This window comes from Dermacentor andersoni, chromosome 1, assembly GCF_023375885.2.
Source record: "Dermacentor andersoni chromosome 1, qqDerAnde1_hic_scaffold, whole genome shotgun sequence".
NCBI classification, from domain to species: Eukaryota; Metazoa; Arthropoda; class Arachnida; order Ixodida; family Ixodidae; genus Dermacentor; species Dermacentor andersoni.
The window spans coordinates 199,873,563-199,892,667 of record NC_092814.1 but is presented as its reverse complement, the minus strand read 5'-3'; the positions used below and the strand labels follow the sequence as shown (position 1 = coordinate 199,892,667).

The window sequence follows — 19,105 nt, the reverse complement described above, 5'->3', positions numbered from 1 at the left end:
CCCCCGCGGCGGTTGCAGCTAGCGCTGCTCCATCTACCCAGAATGAGGGACCATCGACCCAGAAGGTGGACGCAGCCGAGGCTGCCCCAGCCTCCGAGGCCCCTTCCAGCGCTGGCAACGGCCAGCGCAGCGAAATCCCTCTGGGAGCCCCATCGACCTCCGGGCTGGTGGGCGCAGGGGTCTTGCCCTCCAAGGCGGGACTCCCTCTGAAAACCTCTCGCTCGCAAGAGCGCTTGTCCGGCGCCTCACACGAGGCAATGGACATTACACCTGTCCCCAAGGCGCACCAAACGCCTAAGGAGCGTCGAGAATCGCTCGAACGCTTCAAAAAGAACAAAACACCTATTACAGGGCCTCGAAAGGGCTCTGTAATCTAAGGCATCTTTCCGTTTCCGTACACACAGCACCAATTTACCCTAAATATGGATACACAAATTATTCAATGGAACGTCAGAGGTCTTCTTAGAAACCTGGATGACGTACAAGAGCTCATACACAAACACAATCCAAAAGTGCTGTGTTTACAGGAAACACACCTAAAATCAAAACACACAAACTTTCTCCGACAGTATATAACTTTTCGCAAAGATCGCGATGATGCTATCGCATCATCGGGAGGTGTAGCTATAGTTATCCACAAAAGCATTGCGTGTCAACATTTACAGCTCCAAACGCCTCTTGAAGCAGTGGCAGTTCGAGCTGTCCTCCTAAACAAACTCATCACCATTAGCTCGCTTTACGTACCCCCACACTACAAGTTAAACAGACATGAATTCCAGTCATTTATAGATGAATTGCCAGAACCTTATGTTGTTCTTGGCGATCTCAATGCGCACAGCTCCCTGTGGGGTGACTGTCGTATAGATGCGCGAGGTCGTCTTGTTGAACAGTTCCTTTTTTCTTCTGGTGCGTGCCTTTTGAATAAGAAGAAACCCACTTATTACTGTCTTGCAAATAATACCTTTTCTTCAATTGATCTCAGCATAGTTTCCTCGTCTATACTGCCTGAACTGGAGTGGGAAGTTGCGAACAATCCTTACGGAAGCGACCACTTCCCCATACTATTAACAACACTTAAAGAAAACGAATATCTACCACAGGCTCCTAGGTGGCAGGTTGACACAGCCGACTGGGAGAAATTCCGAACCATAACTAGCATATCATGGGATGACATGTCCTCGTTACAAATTGATGCTGCTGTGGATTACCTTACAGCTTTTATTATAGATGCCGCATCTAAATGCATACGTGAAGTAAGTGGCTCGGCATGCAAACGGCATGTCCCGTGGTGGAACGATGAATGTAGAGTCGCACGTAGGAATCAAAACAAAGCGTGGGGGTTGCTACGCGCTTCGCCCACTGCAGAGAATCTTGTTAACTTTAAGAAAGTTAAGTCTCAAGGCAGGAGAACCCGCCGACAGGCCAGAAGAGAGAGCTGGCAAAAGTTTTTATCGAACATCAACTCGTTTACAGATGAGGCGAAAGTCTGGAACCGCGTAAATAGAATTAGAGGGAGACAAACATATTCACTCCCTCTGGTAAACACACAGGGTGATACGCTGCAACATCAGGCAGACTCACTTGGGGAGCACTTTGAGAGTGTGTCAAGTTCAAAACATTATTCGAAATCCTTCCTGAAATATAAGCAAATAGAAGAATGTAAGCCACTCAAAAGAAAATGTCCACAGAGTGAGTCCTACAACTGCCCATTCAGTATTGCGGAGTTGAAAGCTGCCTTGAGCTCATGCAAGAGCTCTGCACCCGGATCTGACAGAATCATGTATGAAATGCTCAAAAACTTACCCGATGACACGCAAGTTACACTACTCACACTTTTCAACACCATCTGGGATGCAGGGTACCTTCCAACCGCATGGAAGGAAGCTATTGTGGTCCCTGTTTTGAAACAAGGCAAAGACCCTTCCTCAGTGGCAAGTTACCGCCCGATAGCCCTCACAAGTTGCCTTTGTAAGGTATTTGAAAAAATGATTAATCGGCGACTGATCCATTTCCTTGAAATGAGCAAAATGCTTGATCCTTATCAATGCGGCTTTCGAGAAGGGCGGTCCACGACCGATCATCTCGTACGTGTTGAAGCAAATATTCGGGAGGCATTCATACATAAACAATTCTTCCTATCGATATTTCTCGATATGGAAAAGGCGTATGACACAACGTGGCGTTATGGAATCTTAAGAGACCTGTCAGAAATGGGCATCCACGGTAATATGCTTAACATAATGGAAAGCTATCTGTCAAATCGTACGTTCCGGGTAAAAGTAGGCAATGCACTTTCACGTCCTTTTACGCAAGAAACGGGTGTACCCCAAGGAGGTGTGCTCAGCTGCACGCTCTTCATCGTGAAGATGAACACGCTTCGCGCTTCATTACCTCAGGCCATCTTTTACTCTGTCTACGTGGACGACATTCAGATAGCTTTCAAATCCTGTAACCTCGCAGTGTGCGAGAGACAGGTACAGCATGGCCTGAACAAAGTCTCAATGTGGGCAGACAGGAATGGATTTAAGATCAATCCTAACAAAAGCACTTGCGTTCTTTTTACAAGAAAAAGAGGAATGATCCCAGACCCTTGCTTAGAACTGGGTGGACAACAAATACCTGTAAACAAAGAACACAAATTTCTAGGTGTCATACTTGACTACAGACTCACTTTCGTCCCCCACATTAAACATCTTAAAGAAAAATGTCTAAAAACGATGAACATAATGAAACTCCTATCCCAGAGTACATGGGGTAGTGACAGGATGTCTTTATTGAAACTCTATAAAAGCCTCATTCGTTCACGCCTAGACTATGGTGCCGTGATTTATCACTCTGCCGCCCCGAGTGCGCTAAAAATGCTAGACCCTATTCACCATCTAGGTATCCGTTTAGCCACGGGCGCTTTCAGGACAAGTCCTGTTGAAAGTTTATACGCCGAATCGAACGAGTGGTCACTTCATCTCCAGAGTACATACATCAGCCAAACATATTTTCTGAAAGTTCACTCTAATCCTCAGCATCCGTGTTATACTACCATTAATGATTTGACATATGCTACACTGTTTCGTAATCGTCCTTCCGTAAGACAGCCTTTCTCGCTGCGTGTGAGGGAGCTTAGTCATGAAATGCATGTTCCACTTCTCGAACTTCGCCTAATGCATCCAGCCAAGCTGCTACCTCCTTGGGAGTGGCAGTTGATACAATGCGATACATCTTTCATGGAAGTTACAAAAAACGCTCCAGAGATTGCAATCCAAATGCATTTCCGGGAACTCCAGCACAAATACTCCTGTGCGGAGTTCTACACAGACGCATCGAAGTCACACGACGGGGTGTCCTATGCAGCCGTCGGTCCATCTTTCTCGGAATCCGATTTACTGCATCCGGAAACTAGTATCTTCACGGCTGAGGCCTACGCAATATTATCGACCGTGAAGCATATAAGGAAATCAAAACTCAAAAAATCAGTTATATATACGGACTCCCTTAGTGTTGTGAAGTCTTTGATGTCATTTTGTAAGCACAAAAATCCAGTAATCAATGAACTATATTCCGTCTTATGTAAAGCGTATATATGTAACCAGCATGTCATCATATGCTGGGTGCCGGGTCATAGGGGCATCGAAGGTAACGTTCTAGTGGACCAGATGGCCACATCAATTTCATTACATGCAGTTAGTCCTACTGCTTCGGTCCCTGTCAAAGACCTGAAGCCTTTCTTAAGAAGGAAACTACGAAACCACTGGCAACGCATGTGGGACGAAGAAATAAATAATAAACTGCATGTAATAAAGCCACAATTAGGTTTCTGGCCTCCTGTAACAAAATCCCGCAGGACAGATGTCCTATTCTGCCGTCTAAGAATAGGACACACTTTTGGCACACATAACTTTTTACTCACGGGAAACGAGCCTCCAAACTGTGGTAGATGCGGGGAGAGGCTGACCGTCCTCCACGTCCTACTGGAGTGTCGGGAAGCCGAATCCGAAAGAAAGAAACATTTTCTCTTAGCATACCGGCACCACATCCCCCTTCATCCCGTTATGTTACTTGGTCCAGAACCACTCTTTGACACCAACGCCGTCCTAGGTTTTTTGAAAGATGTTGTATTGCATGTTATTAGCCCCACACGTTCGTAGCGCCTCCTCTCTATAGAGGATAGCGCTGTGATAGTTCTTTTGTATAGCACGTGCCTCTAGGCTCTTGTGTTTCAAGGGCTCTGGTGAGGCAACAGTGCTCCAGGTATTTTTTATTATCTCATATATTTTCTATTCTGTGTCATTCTTTTACGATGGATTTTATTGTTCATAGTGTTCGTCATTAATCATCGCCATAATTTTATATCACGCAGATTTTATGCACTTTACAGCAAATATTTTTAGGCCACTTTACAGCCAAGTCACATCTCCATAATACATCGTCAACATCACCACTTGTCATGGCGCTCTTTGGCCACACCTGGCCCTTGCGCCATTAAACACCACATATCATCCTCATCATCACAAATGCATCAACACATCAAAATGCTTAATTTGCTATAGATATGCATCGTCACCGCAGATTTAAAAGTAAACAGGAAGTAATGGATCAAAACACCGGTTATGTGTAATCACATGGAAGTGGGACTTGTAATTGCTGGATAGCCGGTTTCTGAGCTTGGACTTGTCCCAAGTGTACATTTTAGAATCTTAAGCTACTGTTACAAATGCAGGTGTACCTGGTTTTCTGCAACACCACTATGAAGTATGCCCATTATTGGTAGAAGTGGAAGTAGCCTACTTTTTTTTTACCTCAAACCAGTGGCATCTTGGAGCCGATGGTGCTAGTAGAAATGCGTATTATGGTATGGATGGTGGATTTGTCGCAGTTGTGGTTTTCATCAGTTATTTGGCTGTAATCAACATTCACTTGCAGGTCCTGATTTATCTTTCTCTGTATCACAATGCAGGGTGGCTGTGCTGGGCAGAAATTGCCATGATGTAATGTTCCGTGTCATTGAGATGGGCCTGGCACTCTGGTTTCCTTGTGTGCTCTGGAATTGTGTACAGTAAGTAAAAATGTTGTCTGTTCTTATTGTTCTCTCCTTTCTTTTACTTAAAGGGACACTAAAGGCACATATTAAGTCAAGCTAAAGTGATAGATTAGTGCTCGAGAATCTCTAAGGTGTCAATATTATCGTGAATGGAGCCTTAATAATTGAGAAATTGAGGTAAGTGCAGGACATCATTAGAGACTCACCCAGGACATTCAAGTACTTGCCCGATGACAAAAGTACTCCTCAGTTAAATTCTGTCACTAGTACTCTACCACTCGTTCCACAAAACATCCTTTTATTATAAGACGAAATAAAATGCTACTTGTCTAGTTCTGTTTCACTTTTAAAAAAACGAACTCATTGAAATTTCCCTCGACAATAACGCGGGTGCTCGAAAGGTTTCGTTTTCGCTCCATTTCGCACCGCCCACACTTTCGCGTTTCAGTAGTTATCGCGTAGTGCTGCACTGGTTTTGCTGGCTCGCGAAACTCGGACAAACTGCAAGTAGCAGAGAATTCAACTTCCATGCAATGTCGCGGATGCCCGAATGGTCTGCGCCATTTGATCGAAAAGAAGCTGCAGCAGCGAATCCGCCGCTCTGTCATGGCTTGGTGTCGCTGTCTGTCGGGCGCCGTTTTACTCGCCGACGGCAGCACAGGGCGGTGATGGTGTATGCAACGTCACCACTCCCCCGGTTGGGTTGCTGGAGATTTGAATATCGAAAAAGGTATTTGCACTTTTCAGATGCAATTTTCTCGTAAACTAAATCTCTTCTTCTCAAGAAACAAGCGTTGCGAGGTTTCTGGAATGGTATTCAAACAGTCCACGTCGACTTAGTATTTGCCTTTAGTGTCCCTTTAAACATAAACTGACTAACTGCTGTGAAAAGTGTTTTCTGTTAAAGGGGCCCTGAACCACTTTTTATCGAAGTGGAGAAAGGCATTTGAAGTGAAAATAGGCTATTTCAACAATACCATATTTACTTGCATAATGATCGCACTTGCGTAATGATCGCACCCCTGAATTTTGTCGTCAAAATTCGATTTTTTTTCTTTCCCGTGTAATGATCGCTCCCCGAACTTGCCGCAGCGACATGGCATGTGCCAACTCTAGCTAATGATGATCGCGCTTACCATCTGTCAAATGCTGTCGAATGCTGCGCGAACACCTCTTCAAGACATACCAAGCCGTCTGCACGCACCAAACATTCTTAAGCATATGCCCCGTTTTATTCCTTTCATCACTTTCCACACTTCCATGAAAAAAAAAACAAAAAAGCTACAACCAAACTTGCCTTGGCTTTATTATTTGTAGGCTTTATAATGGTTGTGGTTAACAACAACAAAAAAGGCACCTTTTGATTCTTCTCGTCTGCACTCGTGGGCACGCAACAAATCGCGAGCGGCAACGATAGTAGCCACGTTTACACTGATTCGATATTCGTATGCTGACGCATGTAACACAGCGAAGATATTCGCCCACATTTAGCGGATACGTGCGATATTAGGATAGTAGTGAAGACAAATGCCATAATTTCCGCAGCATACCCGCCATGGGTTTCTAGGTCACTGGCAGCTAAGCATGCCCATCTCTGTTTCTGTCCCCTCAAAGTGAACATGGCTGCATTATTGCCACAGACTTGCCGATATTAATGATATTATTTCAATGTTTCAATGCGTGTAATGTACCCACGAAAAGAAAAAAAAAATCTTGTTCGGCGCATTCGGCTTGCTCTGCTGGCCGCCATTTTTGCTTTGGTGTCCAGCACTGTTGCAGTGGCAGGCACCTGTTTGTTGACCTGTTGTCATCCCGCAGCAAATGCGGGATGAAAAAAAAAAATTATTTTCACATGAAATTTAACCCGCATAATGATCGCACCCCTGAATTTGCAGCAATTTTTTTTACAAGAAAGTGCGGTTATTATGCGAGTAGATCTGGTACTGTGCCGCAAAATGTATTTCAATGCGTTCAGCAGAAGCGAAGTTATTGGCAATCAAATACGGCGTCCTCTGTGCTCCTGTGCCATCTTCAGTGCCTTGCACTGCGAAGGCTACGGCGCAGTGGGGCATGCCCACAGTGCTCTGCCTTCTAAATGTCACCGTGGCACGCAGTTCAAATGTCATTTTGGATGTTAACGTAGACGCCACGACTTCCGCCTTTGGTGCCTACGACGCCCTAAACATAAGCCATATGCTGTTGTCCTCAGTGAGCCGCAGTGCACTTATCCAGTGGACTCGTGGTGGCACCCCGCAGTGGTATCTACACTATGTAGCCACCCGCAGCTTGATGTTAGCTATCAGCCAATAGCAGCCGTCTAAGGGAATGGCGAAATAAACCGTCCAATGACGAAATAAAGCGTCCAGAAGAGAGTGAGAACAGGGCCTTCTGTTGAAAAAAGAGCATTTGAGAGAAAGGTGACTTCGTGATCCACTTGCGAGCTCCACGCCCCGCGTACGACAGCAAAACTCTGCTGAGATGTTCACAGCAGCGTACGCTACCGGTAGACTATGTTATTTTACCCAAATTAAGGGGTAGTTCAAAGCCCCTTTAAACCAATCCAGCATATATATGCATGGATAGTTTGATCTGGTCCTTTTGGCAACTTCTCGCTACTAAATAACTTTGCTCCAAATTTACAACTTTAGTATTGTCGGCAAAAACTTGGGCTGGGGCGAAGTCAAGACACAGTGACGTAGGTCGCCCTGGCTACAATAATGTGACCAGCGCATCGGCGTGGCCGCTGTGCCCGCCTGACAACTGCTAGGGCCTGGCACTACAACTGTGCTGGCGCCTCTTCGTCGGCTCTGCCGGGGATTATGAAGTGGCTTGGTTGTTCGTATCATCCACCATGGCCCGAAAAGTGGTTCGCAGCATCCGAACTTTATCATGTTCTAAGCTAATGGTCAATGAAAAGGCTAGAAAGCATTGTTTATGCAAGTACTTCCTTCCTGTTAACATTCAATTTGGACAATTTTATTGCTGGTCAGCACATTGGCAATTAAGTTTTTGGAGATATTGTTAGGTTGCAGAAGTCAGATATAAAGGTGTATTTACAATATTTACAAGAGAGACAATGATGCATAAACAAGATGGCTGTCGAGACCGATTCCACCTCTACACATCAGATTGTTGTCTTCTGACTGGCGCCACTCGTGGTTGCGCCGTAACATTACCCCTGCCTGTAGAGGCGCTGTCTCAGCGTTAACTATAAGGGAAATGAACTTGCAGCAAAGTAAGGCTTCAGCCGGGACACGTGCACAATGTCCGTAGGGACAGCGAGTCCTGCAGAGCTATCTCATAGTTTACATTGCCAAGCTTAGGCAATATTGTGTAGGCCCTTGTGTAGCGTGGCAGCAGCTTTTCAGACAAGTCGACCCGGCGACATGGTGTCCACCGGAGGAAAGCGAACGTCCTGATGTCGGCTGTTGTACCAGATCTTCTGCGTGGCCCGAGACTCAGTGAGTCGGGATCCGGCAATCTGGCGTGCCACGTAAGCCCAGGTGAAGATGTCTTGAGCATATTCAGGGAGAGTGTTCATTGAGGAAGCACTGTGTCAAAGGGTAAAGAAGAGTGGCAGCCAAACAGAAGGCAAAAGGGTGAAAAGCCAGCAGTCTCGTGACAGGATGAATTATAGGCGAAGGTCACGAAGGGCAACACACTGTCCCAATCACTGTGGTATTCAGAAACATACATAGAGAGCATTTCTGTCACCGTGTGATTGGGCTGCTCCGTCAATCCGTTTGTCTGCGGATGGTAGGCGGTGGAAAGCTTGTGCTCAGCAGAACAGGAGCAAAGTAAGTCTTTTAACTACTTGGGACAAGAAGGTGCGGCCGTGATCAGTATGGAGCTGCCGAGGTGCACCGTGATGGAGGATGACATCATGTAAAAGGAAATCTGCAGCCTCAGTTGCACAGCTTGTGCGCGATGCTCGCGTGATAGTGTACCGGGTAGCGTAATCAGTCGCGACAACGACCCACTTATTTCCAGATTTTGACGTCGTAAAAGGTCTGAGAAGATTGAGACTGACGTGAAAGAATGGTTCTGAGGGCACATCGATGGGGTGTAGGCATTCACTTGGGCACTCATCACGGATATGTGTGCGCCAGTGTCAATGAGTGCTGGGACACTGACGCTGTCGACTTAAACGTCCATCAAGTTCTGTTTGGTCGGCAAAGTGATCAGAAAGTTTTGCGGTCGAGTCGTCAATGCAGCGTCACCTCTGGGAGCTGCATCGCTTAGTTTTTTGGAGACGGGCATTGGGGCTGCATCGGAGACGGTGGGCGACGAGCCTGCGGCGATAGGGACGATGGTCGTCAAGCTGGTGGCGAACGGGGCTGGTGGCGTTAGAATGATGATGAGCGACTGTTCCAAGGAGCACAAGCATCATCATTTGGCTGTTGCAGTGCCAATGGAGGCTGGTAATGACGCTCGCTCTGTTTGAGATGATAATAACTGGTGAATGGCAGTCGCAGAGGGATGGAGACGGTACGGTTGTTACAGTGGGGAGCAACGTGACCGTTACGCCGGCAGGCAAACAGATTGGCCGATCGTCTGCGGTCCGCTACTCGGCTGGATTTCGGTAGCGTGCAGGATTCCGTGGACCAGTCGGTGGACCTGGAGCATAAGACAGTTGTGAAGTGGCAGCGGCACATACAAAATTAACTCCAAGATTAGCGAGTTCTTCGCGGACTATTGCCTGCACAAATGGTGCTGTAGGCAAGTTGTTCGGCTCACGGGGGAGGGGAAAATGGACTGCAGGAGCCGTGGCTTCAAGTTCTCGTCGCACTATCCACTTCAGGTCATCTATTATAATAGTCGCTGCACTCCTAGCCTGTCACAAGAGGATGTCGCGGCTGTGTTTGGCAGACGTGCGAACGGCATTGCAATGTGGCCACTCTTGGCCTTCTCAAAGCGTTGACACTCTTTTACGATGTCTTGTACTGTTTCACAGTTTTGTCACATGAGCAGGTTGAAAGCATCGTCAGCGATCCCCTTCAGTACATGCCCAACCTTGTCTTACTCAGCTATATCGCTATCGGCCTTACAGCACACAGCCAGCACGTCCTGGATGTAAGAGACGTATGATTCTGTGGACGTCTTTGCACGGGTCGCTAGTTCTTAGCGGTGCTCTTCCGCCTGTCGGGACGGCCAAACAAGTCCCTCAGCTTCTGTTTGCACATGTCCTAGTCGTTAAGCTCTTCCTCGTGGTTGTCATACCACACCTTTGCCGTGCCTTGTAGGTAGAAGACCAAGTTAGCCAACATAATTATCGGATCCCATTTTTTGTGGGCACCTAACACTCATACGGGGCGATCCAGTCTTGCACGTGGAGGTGCTCGGTGCCGCAGAACGCTCCTGAAACTCGTGGCTGAGCCAGCACAACCGTCAGGGTTGTAAGCGTTGATGCGAGCCGCGCCATGTCGGGTCCCATTTCGTCCGTCGTGCTGTCCAGTCTGAGGTGACAACCACTGCAGAGCTCCGTTGTTGTTTCTCGTGGGTACCCTGCACCTCTCACCAATTCGGTACGTTGCAGAAGTCACATCTAAAGATGTATTTACAATATTTACAAGAGGGACAACAATGCGTAAACAAGATAGCTGTCGAGACCGATTCCACCTCTACACGTCAAAATCGTCGTCTTCTGACTAGCGCCACTCCTGGTTGTGCTGAAACAATATGCGTACCGTAAAATCCTGAGATGCCTGACCCCTGAAAGATAACCCACCCCTGACTAATCTCCTGTCTGAAAAAAACTGAAAATCGCATCACACTGAAAGTTAGCCTACCTCATAGTTTCACTGGATATTCTCTCAATTTTAGGTGGGCTATCTCTCGGCATTTTACTGTAGTTGTGAAAAGCATGTTCACTTGTTAATGCATGTGACAAGCTGTCACTGCTTTTTCACTGTAAAGCAGGCCTTGAGGCCCTCATTATTTCGAACACATTTCATTGGGCCAGTTAGTGAGACATAGCAAGTACAGCCTATTGGAAAAAGGTTAAGGTCACCTCAACTGACTACTGGCATCAATGGCCAACTGGCCTTTCCGTTTTTCAATAGGCTATACATGCAGCATGAGCAGACGAGGATACAAAGGTGAGAGACCACTCATTATTTCGAAGTGTGTGGGTTGTCCCGACACCTGACTTGCATTGTATCATTTGCTTGAGTTAAAAACAATAGACCATCTTCCTAATTCGCAAGGGCACTTTTTTGCGTTGCAAATTTGCCTAACTAATGGCGGCACAGGTTGTGGCTCAAATGAACATGAAGTAGTAGCTGCACGTGCTGGGGCTTGTCTCTTGCGCATGGTTTCATCACAAGATCCATGTCTACATTTTCCGTGTCGCAAGACAAGCAAAGAGCACTTGTATTCGCTGATTTCAGAAATGGCTGCACTGCCATTATCTTCGCTAACTGTCTTGAGGGAAAGTGAGATTTAAAAGTATGAAAATAGGCTATTGTTATGTTTCTAAGCTTTTTTTATGAAACAGAGGTGTGCTTATATAGTTAACACTTGTTTTCTTTGCCAGCACTATAATTTGACAGTTTGATAACTTGTGTAGTCTGCCTGGCACTGCAAAATTCGAATTAGCCAACCTTTACTGTATTGTACTTCATGACTGCTTCATAGTAGCAAGCACATGAAATTCTCTGGTCTGGTGCCTTGCTGAATCCAGTACTATTTATATTAATTCAGACCGCAGCAGCTGTGGATCCTGAACCCGAAGAAACTCCTCGTGCGCCGAGAGCCTGAGAAGGTGGTCCCAACAGGCACTGAGTCAGAGGCCTTGTTCTCGGTACCTAAAGAGCTGGCCAAGAGTGGAGGTGAGTGGAGGGGCTCAGCTTGCTTGATAGTAATGCTTAGTGGTTTCAGCCATCGTGGTGATGAAAGTTTTGGTTTCTACGAAGTGAAGTAATTCAGGAAACTGCTTTATCTCAAGAACTTTATCATTACAATATGCCTGTGAAACTAGCCAAAGCAGCCCATGCGGTGTTAACCATTGTTTGTAGTAGTATTTTATTTTGATTTTTGATGAGCTGAAGGCTTATGCAGCTCAGACCACTTAAAATGTGACTGCTTATTGGGCAAGACCAGATTTAATGCAGTGCTTTCCAACTCCCATTGACCCTCCCACAGAACACAATACATGCGCATAACACTTGAAGTGCAGCCATGCAAGACGAAATATTGGTTATGATGCGGCTGCCAGTAAGTAAGACGCGTGAGGACCCTGGGGGAAGAAACACCATAGGCAGCTCGTGGCATTGACCTTTGTGAAAGCAAATCAGAAGAAAACTTTAATCAGCGACTTCTCTCCCTTCTCCATCTTTCAAAGTTAGCCAAATGTTTAACTGCTTATCAATGGCCTTCACTTGCTCAGAAGGCAGTGAAAAGCAAGCACGTGTTAAAAAAGGTAGTGCTTTGTTGTCTTGCAGACAGCCTCAGCTCTCTGGAAAAAGTACCAGAATGCTTCATCTGCTATGATACGGAAAGGACTGATGCAGGACCCATGATTCGCCCATGCAACTGCAAGGGGGATGTCTCTGTGGTGCACCATGACTGCCTTCGTACCTGGCTTATTGAGGTATTTACTTCAATGTTTTCTTGAAGGGAAGGGGGGACATGGCTTTGAGAACTTGTTTTCTTATTCCTTAATGGATGTTCATGAAAATTGACTCAGATATGCAGAATAAATCTGTAGAGGATCCGATTCCTGCGCCGCCACCGTGAACGTCTGCACAACGAGCGGATGTTTATGTTTGCAGCGCCGGCCTCCTCGTCGTGGAAGGCATGTTTCAGTCCTAGGCTCAGTTTCACCATCGCTCGGCTGCCCACCGGTTGCGCTCAAAGTTCATTTTCTTCTTTCTGCGCGCGTCTGTCTATAGTGCATGCATTTCTTGGTGACCCGGACGTAGCAAGTACATGCGATGGAAGGCGAAACGAACACTACAGCGTCCAGCAGCGATGCCCCAGCTCCTAAGCCCCAGTCAACAGTGACAGCCGACATCCCTGCCCCCAGTGGTGCCATGGAGGCCATTTCCAATGCCCAGCTGCGGCTGCCGCCATTTTGGCCGAAGAATCCCGCCGTGTGGTTCACGCAAGTAGAAGCCCTCTTCGATCTGCGGCGCATCACATCGCAACGTGTGATGTACCTGCACATCATCTCGGCACTTTCCTCCGAGGTAGCTGACGAGTTCCGCATCATGAGAGCCCAGTCATGAGAGCCCCGTCATGAGAGCCCCGTCATGAGAGCCCCGTCATGAGAGCCCCGTCATGAGAGCCCCGCATCTGATCGCACCCTACGACCATTTCAAGGCCGTAGTGCTTACATGCAACACCGTGTCCGAGAGAAGCCGCTTGCAGCAACTCCTTAACGCAGAACTTGGCGATCACCGACCGTCGCAGCTATTACATTGGATGCGACAGCTACTTGATGACCGTACCCAAGACTCCGAGAGTCCACTATTGCGTGAGCTATTTCTGCAACACTTGCCTCAGACACTTGTCGTGGTTTTGGCAACTGCGGATGATATGCCTCTTGACAAACGGGAGAGCTTGCGGACTACGTCAATGACTACTCCGGTGCAAGCTCCGCGGTGTCCTCGACCACTGTCACATCAAACCTCGAGGCCCGGCAATCTTGCCTCGAGGAGAAAATTGACCGGCTGATAGATACCATGGCAGCAGTGCAGATGGACACACCTCGTCGCTCTCCACTGACTAGGAGTGGCTCACGTTCGCGTTCCCACCCAAGACACACTTCCAATGGCTTCTGCTGGTACCACACCAGGTTTGGCACCAGCGCTGCCAAATGTCGACAGCCTTGTCGCTGGCAGGGAAACATGGAAGCTAGTCACTAATGACGGTGTGTGACTCAACCGCTACGCGAAGCCGCCTATTTTACGTCACAGATAGGATCTCAGGCCATCGCTTTCTTGTGGACACTGGTGCAGAGGTGAGCGTCATTCTTGCCTCCCGCCTCGACCGACACCGTTGTCCGAGGACTGCGCTTCTTGAAGCTGTGAATACGTCCACAATCGCAACATATGGCCAACGCTCCCTCACTATTTACCTGGGCCTGCATCGCATATTTCGGTGGATTTTCATCCTCGCCGACGTGCGCTTCACCATACTAGGTGCGGACTTTCTTACCCACTTTGGTTTGAACATGAATCTCCGCTCCCGTCAACTTGTGGACTGTACGACCAACCTCTCCGTGCAAGGTATCCTCGTACCGCTGTCCGCCTCTACGCAAGCAGCTCCGCATTCGCCATCATCAGAATTTGCCTCTATTCTCAGTGAATTTCCTGAATTTACCAAACCTAGCAACCTATAACTTCCGGTGCAACACATTGTGACGCACCTCATCATCACCACGGAACCTCCAGCATCCTGCAAGCCACGACGTCTTGTTGGAGTCCGTCTTGCCACAGCTCGCAGAGAATTTGACCAAATGCTGCAGTTAGGCATAATCCGCCCATCGTCAAGCAGCTGGTCATCTGCCCTGTACATGGTGCCCAAGCGTGACCCCGGAGATTGGCACCCCTGTGGAGACTATCGTGCATTGAATGCTCGCACCACCCCCAACTGGTACCCGCTTCCACACAGCCGCCACCGTGAACGTCTGCACAACGAGCGGATGTTTATGTTTGCAGCGCCGGCCTCCTCGGTGCGTGGAAGGCACATACTATAAAGGCTCAGTTTCATCGCCGCTCGGCTGCTCACCGGTTGCACTCAAAGTTCGTTCTCTCTGTGCGCGTCCGTCTATAGCGGATGCATTTCGTGCCCCTATAACATCCCTGAGGATTCCATAAAAGTTTTTGAGGGATATCGTGAGAACATTTTATTCAGCAGAATTTTTCACCCTTGCACTTCCTGGAAGGCCTGGGGAGCTTAAAAATTGCAATGGAAGACTCCTTGAATATTGACTGCATAGCTAAATGTGTGCTGAAGGGCACGACATTGTTTTGTTTTTTCCTTTTTTCTTTCTTTTTTTGCAACACGAAATGTTTGGGTGGTAATTTTTTACATTACCCTTGCCTTAGGCACACTTTTGACGTGAACGAATAGCCACATCATAAATTTAGAAAAATGCAAGCTATGAAAGCGAGAAACCCTGCACTGTAGACCAAGGAATGTGACAAAAAAAAAAAAAAAAGGGCAGTGTCAAAATAGGCCATAAAAAAGAAATTGGCTTCGAAAACGGAGCACAAAGTCAAAAAGACAGTTTTAAGAAAATGGCTCTCAAAGTTACGCCTTCTTTTCAGTTCACTAAGGGCATCAAATGTAGTTTTTGGTGTGTCTCGTGATGCAGAGATTCTTGAACATGCGGCCTCTGCTCTGGTGTGTCTTCGTTCCCCACCTTTATTTTTATTTTTCCTTTCTTTTCTTTCCTCCTTTTTTTTTTAATGTGGCATTCTTTACTGCTGCTCTACAAAGAGCATGGTGCCTGGGTTTCAAACCAAGTGAGGCGCAGCACTCCATGTGGACACAAATATAGTTTGAGTGTTGTTCTTGCAGACTGCCTCATTCATAGTAGTCTCCAGTGCAATCAGTGATGCATTTTTTTCTTTTGGTAGAAACGACCATATCACTGAACGAAAGCTCTCGGCAGCCTTCAGAGTCATCTTCCCTTGACATTGCGTGTTGAGCTTAGGAATCAGAGAGCCACTGATAGGCAGCAGTGCAGCTGCCAGGTGCTTTTCCAGCTTGTGCTTTTGACATCACCTGCTCTTAAACAACTAACTCTGCTCCTTTTGCACGAGAGGTACGCCGACCACGTACATAATTATACTGATGGATCGGCAACTCTCCAGTGTTTCTCTGGAGCCGTGGTTTTCCCAGTGAAAGCCACCACCATCAGTTTCAAGACGTGTCACCCAACGACACCGATGGCTGCAGAACTTGCAGCTCTTTGCTCTGCACTTCGTCTTGTCAGCCAAGAACAACCTCGAAGATGAACACTATTCAGCCACTCGAAGGCAGCACTGCAGTCTTTGCTATCAGCCCTGCGGCGTGGACCACAAAAACAACTGGTATTTGAGATTAGAGAACTAATCCATACCTTGACTGAGAAAGGACACCACGTGACTTTTCAGTGGCTTCCAAGTCACTGTGGCGTCATAGGGAACGAACACTCCAATTACACTGCTTGATCGGCTCTTCAAGGTGACGAAGAGTAGCCAATACCGTTATCAAGGACAGATGCTGCTAGCAAATTTCTAATGCTCACCCATGATATCACGTTCTCCTTGCGGAACGCAGGAAGTTTTCAAAACAACCGGCTGCACAAGCTAGACTCATCTCTATGCCTTTGCATTCCAGCTGCATGCTGCCGTCACGAAGCTACCCTGCTTTGTCGAATATGGCTAGGGGTGGCTTTCACTAAGTCCTTTGCATTCCGGATCAGATGGGCCGACGACGCCTCGTGTGATGACTGTGGTAGCGAGTAGACTCAACACCTTCTCTGTGACTGTCCTCGCTACAATTTACAGAGACTATCGCTCGCAATCGCGATAACACGTTTTGACCAAGGACCTCTGACAGAGGAAATTATTTTAGAATGCCGACATCACAAGCCATCGCAGCTGATGACGACGAAGGAATTGTTGCAGTTTTTAAGGGCAACAGAATTGGACAAGCAACTGTAGCCTGAACAGATGTTTATACAGTCTAGCCCGGTTATAACGAAGCAACTTATAGCGAAAGAGCGGTTATAACGAAGGGATTTCAATTTCCCATTCCCATTTTCGCATTTTCAATACATTTTGGGTCCGGTTTTAACAAAGTAAATAAGAGCGCATCAGCGGATATAACGAAGAGATTTAATACCAACCGAAAAATAATCTGTCAATCAACACATTTTTGCGTCCTTGAGACGATTTTTTCCGCGAAAATAAGAGCAAAATTCGGCTGACGGCGTCCTTTCGTGGCGTCGTCTGCTCTCCCGCAGAGCGAAAAGTTGCTTCACTGCATCGCATGGCACGCCGGTCTCGTGTTGTGCCGTCCTTGAACGGCATCACGGCGTAGAGCGGTAGAGCACGCCACGCAGGGGAAAAGTGTAAAAAAGAAAAGACTTGTTTTTTTTTTTTTTTTTTTCTTTTTTTTTTTTTTTGATGACATCGCGGAGAGCGGCTGTCTTGGCCAATCGCGGTTCTCTATTTCTCCCGCGCAGTCGGTGCCACGGCTGGACTGTAGTCTGCAGGAGGTGTGGCAGCGCGCGCTTTGTTTTATGTCGGTGCCGCGGTGCGCAAGGCAGGAAGAAAGCACGGCAGCATTGTGCATGTTGGAAGTGCGGCTCATTTTCATTGTTTTCGCGGATCGTTGTGTGCTGTTTATTAAGACAGAGTTATTCGACTTGATCTAGCTGGTGAACGGACAACTGAGCGCAGTGTCACACTGTTCCAGGTTGGGAGCACGGCGAACGCTACTGAGATCGTGCGTTACGCCATTGTCACTTATTTTCTGCCCGCATTGACGCCCGCATTGATGCCATCACGGTTTTCTGTCTTGTTCCGCTTCTTTTTATATTTCGTGACCGCTTCGCCGGCAGCGGACCTACTTAGCTGTCCCCTTTCTCGGAACTGACTTCATTTCTCTGCAATGTCGAGCCTCGCGAGCCCCAGCACTTCGACGGGGAAGAGAAAGGTGCTGTCTTTGAAGACGAAGCGCGCCATTTTAGACGAAGTGCGTCGAAACGTCAAGAAGAGTGCTATCGCATGGAAGTTTGACATTGCACAGTCCACGCTTTCAACAATAATCAAGAATGGTAGCAAGATCGACGCCGTTCTCGACGCCGACGTTGGCAACAGGGACCGAAAGAGGATCCGATGTGCCACTTACGGCAACGTAGAAGCCGCGCTTTACAAGTGGTTCGTGGACGCGCGATCGAAGAACATCCCGCTCAGTGGACCCATCATTCTGGCGAAGGCCAAGGACTTGGGCTTCGCCCTCGGCCACGAAGACTACCAGCCAGGAAATGGGTGGCTCCAGAGATTCAAGGACAGGCACAACATCACATGTAAAAACATCGTAGGGAGGCCGCGTCCGTTAACCAGGGATCGCTCCAGCAGTGGATGGCCAAGCACCGCGATCGTATCCTTGTGTATTTCGACAAGGACATCTACAATGCAGATGAAACTGGACTATTTTTCCAACTGCTGCCATCGAACACTCTCGTGGCCAAGACAGACAAGTGCGTGGGAGGAAAAGACAGCAAAAACCCTGTCACCGTGCTAATCTGCGCGAACATGGATGGTTCGGACAAGCGAGACCTGTTGGTCATTGGAAAGGCCAAGAAACCACGCGGTTTTGCCAAGGTGCTGTCTATGCCAGTGACATATGTGAACAATAAGAAGGCATGGATGACGCGAGACATTTTTGGCAAGTGGCTCGCCAACTTCGACAAGAAGATGGTCCGAAAGAAGCGCAAGGTGCTGATGTTGCTTGACAACTGCAGCGCGCATCACGTCAACGCACACTTGAGCGCTGTAGAGGTTTTGTTCCTGCCTCCAAACACTACCGCCAAGCTGCAGCCCATGGACCAGGGGGTTATTGCCAACTTTAAGGTCCACTACCGGCGCCGAGTGATTGAGCGCCTCCTGATTGATGTTCACACTGCCGACAACGTGGCCGGCATGAAGGTGTCTTTGGTAAAGGCGATTTTCTTCGCAAGCGAAGCCTGGAGGGATGTGAATCACCTGACCATTGCCCAGTGCTTCGAGAAAGCCGGCTTCTCCCGAAGCAGCAGCACGGAGGCGGCGCCTGCTGGGGACGAAGCTACCGCGATTGACGTCGCTGCAACCGCTGATGTTGCCGCCGCGATGGCCTGCTTGGAGCAGCTTTGGGATTTCGCTAGCGACTTGAACCTTGTGCCTGCAGGTCTAAGCCACATGGTCTTCGTTTTCGCCGACGAAGACCTTGTTGCCACCGAGGACTTCACGACTGAAGAAGTTGCTGGGAGTGTCATGGAAGAGACCTTGGCGGACAGCGCCTCCGACAGCGAATGCGATGATGCTAGTTGTGCCCCTAAGCCGGTCACCTCCTCAGCGGCCATCGCAGCTG

The 19,105-nt window shown here is 47.8% G+C and overlaps 1 protein-coding gene across 4 annotated transcripts in view; it reads left to right on the top strand.

The window, feature by feature from the left end:
- Nucleotides 1–19,105, top strand: part of LOC126546883 (uncharacterized) — a 77,554-nt gene that overhangs the window by 38,901 nt on the left and 19,548 nt on the right. For all 4 annotated transcript variants that reach the window (XM_050194604.2, XM_050194600.3, XM_050194601.3 and 1 more), the window contains 3 exons: nt 4,952–5,050; nt 11,738–11,865; nt 12,478–12,626. In XM_050194604.2, coding sequence (XP_050050561.1) covers nt 4,952–5,050; nt 11,738–11,865; nt 12,478–12,626 — 376 coding nt within the window. The remainder of the gene's footprint in view (nt 1–4,951; nt 5,051–11,737; nt 11,866–12,477; nt 12,627–19,105) is intronic.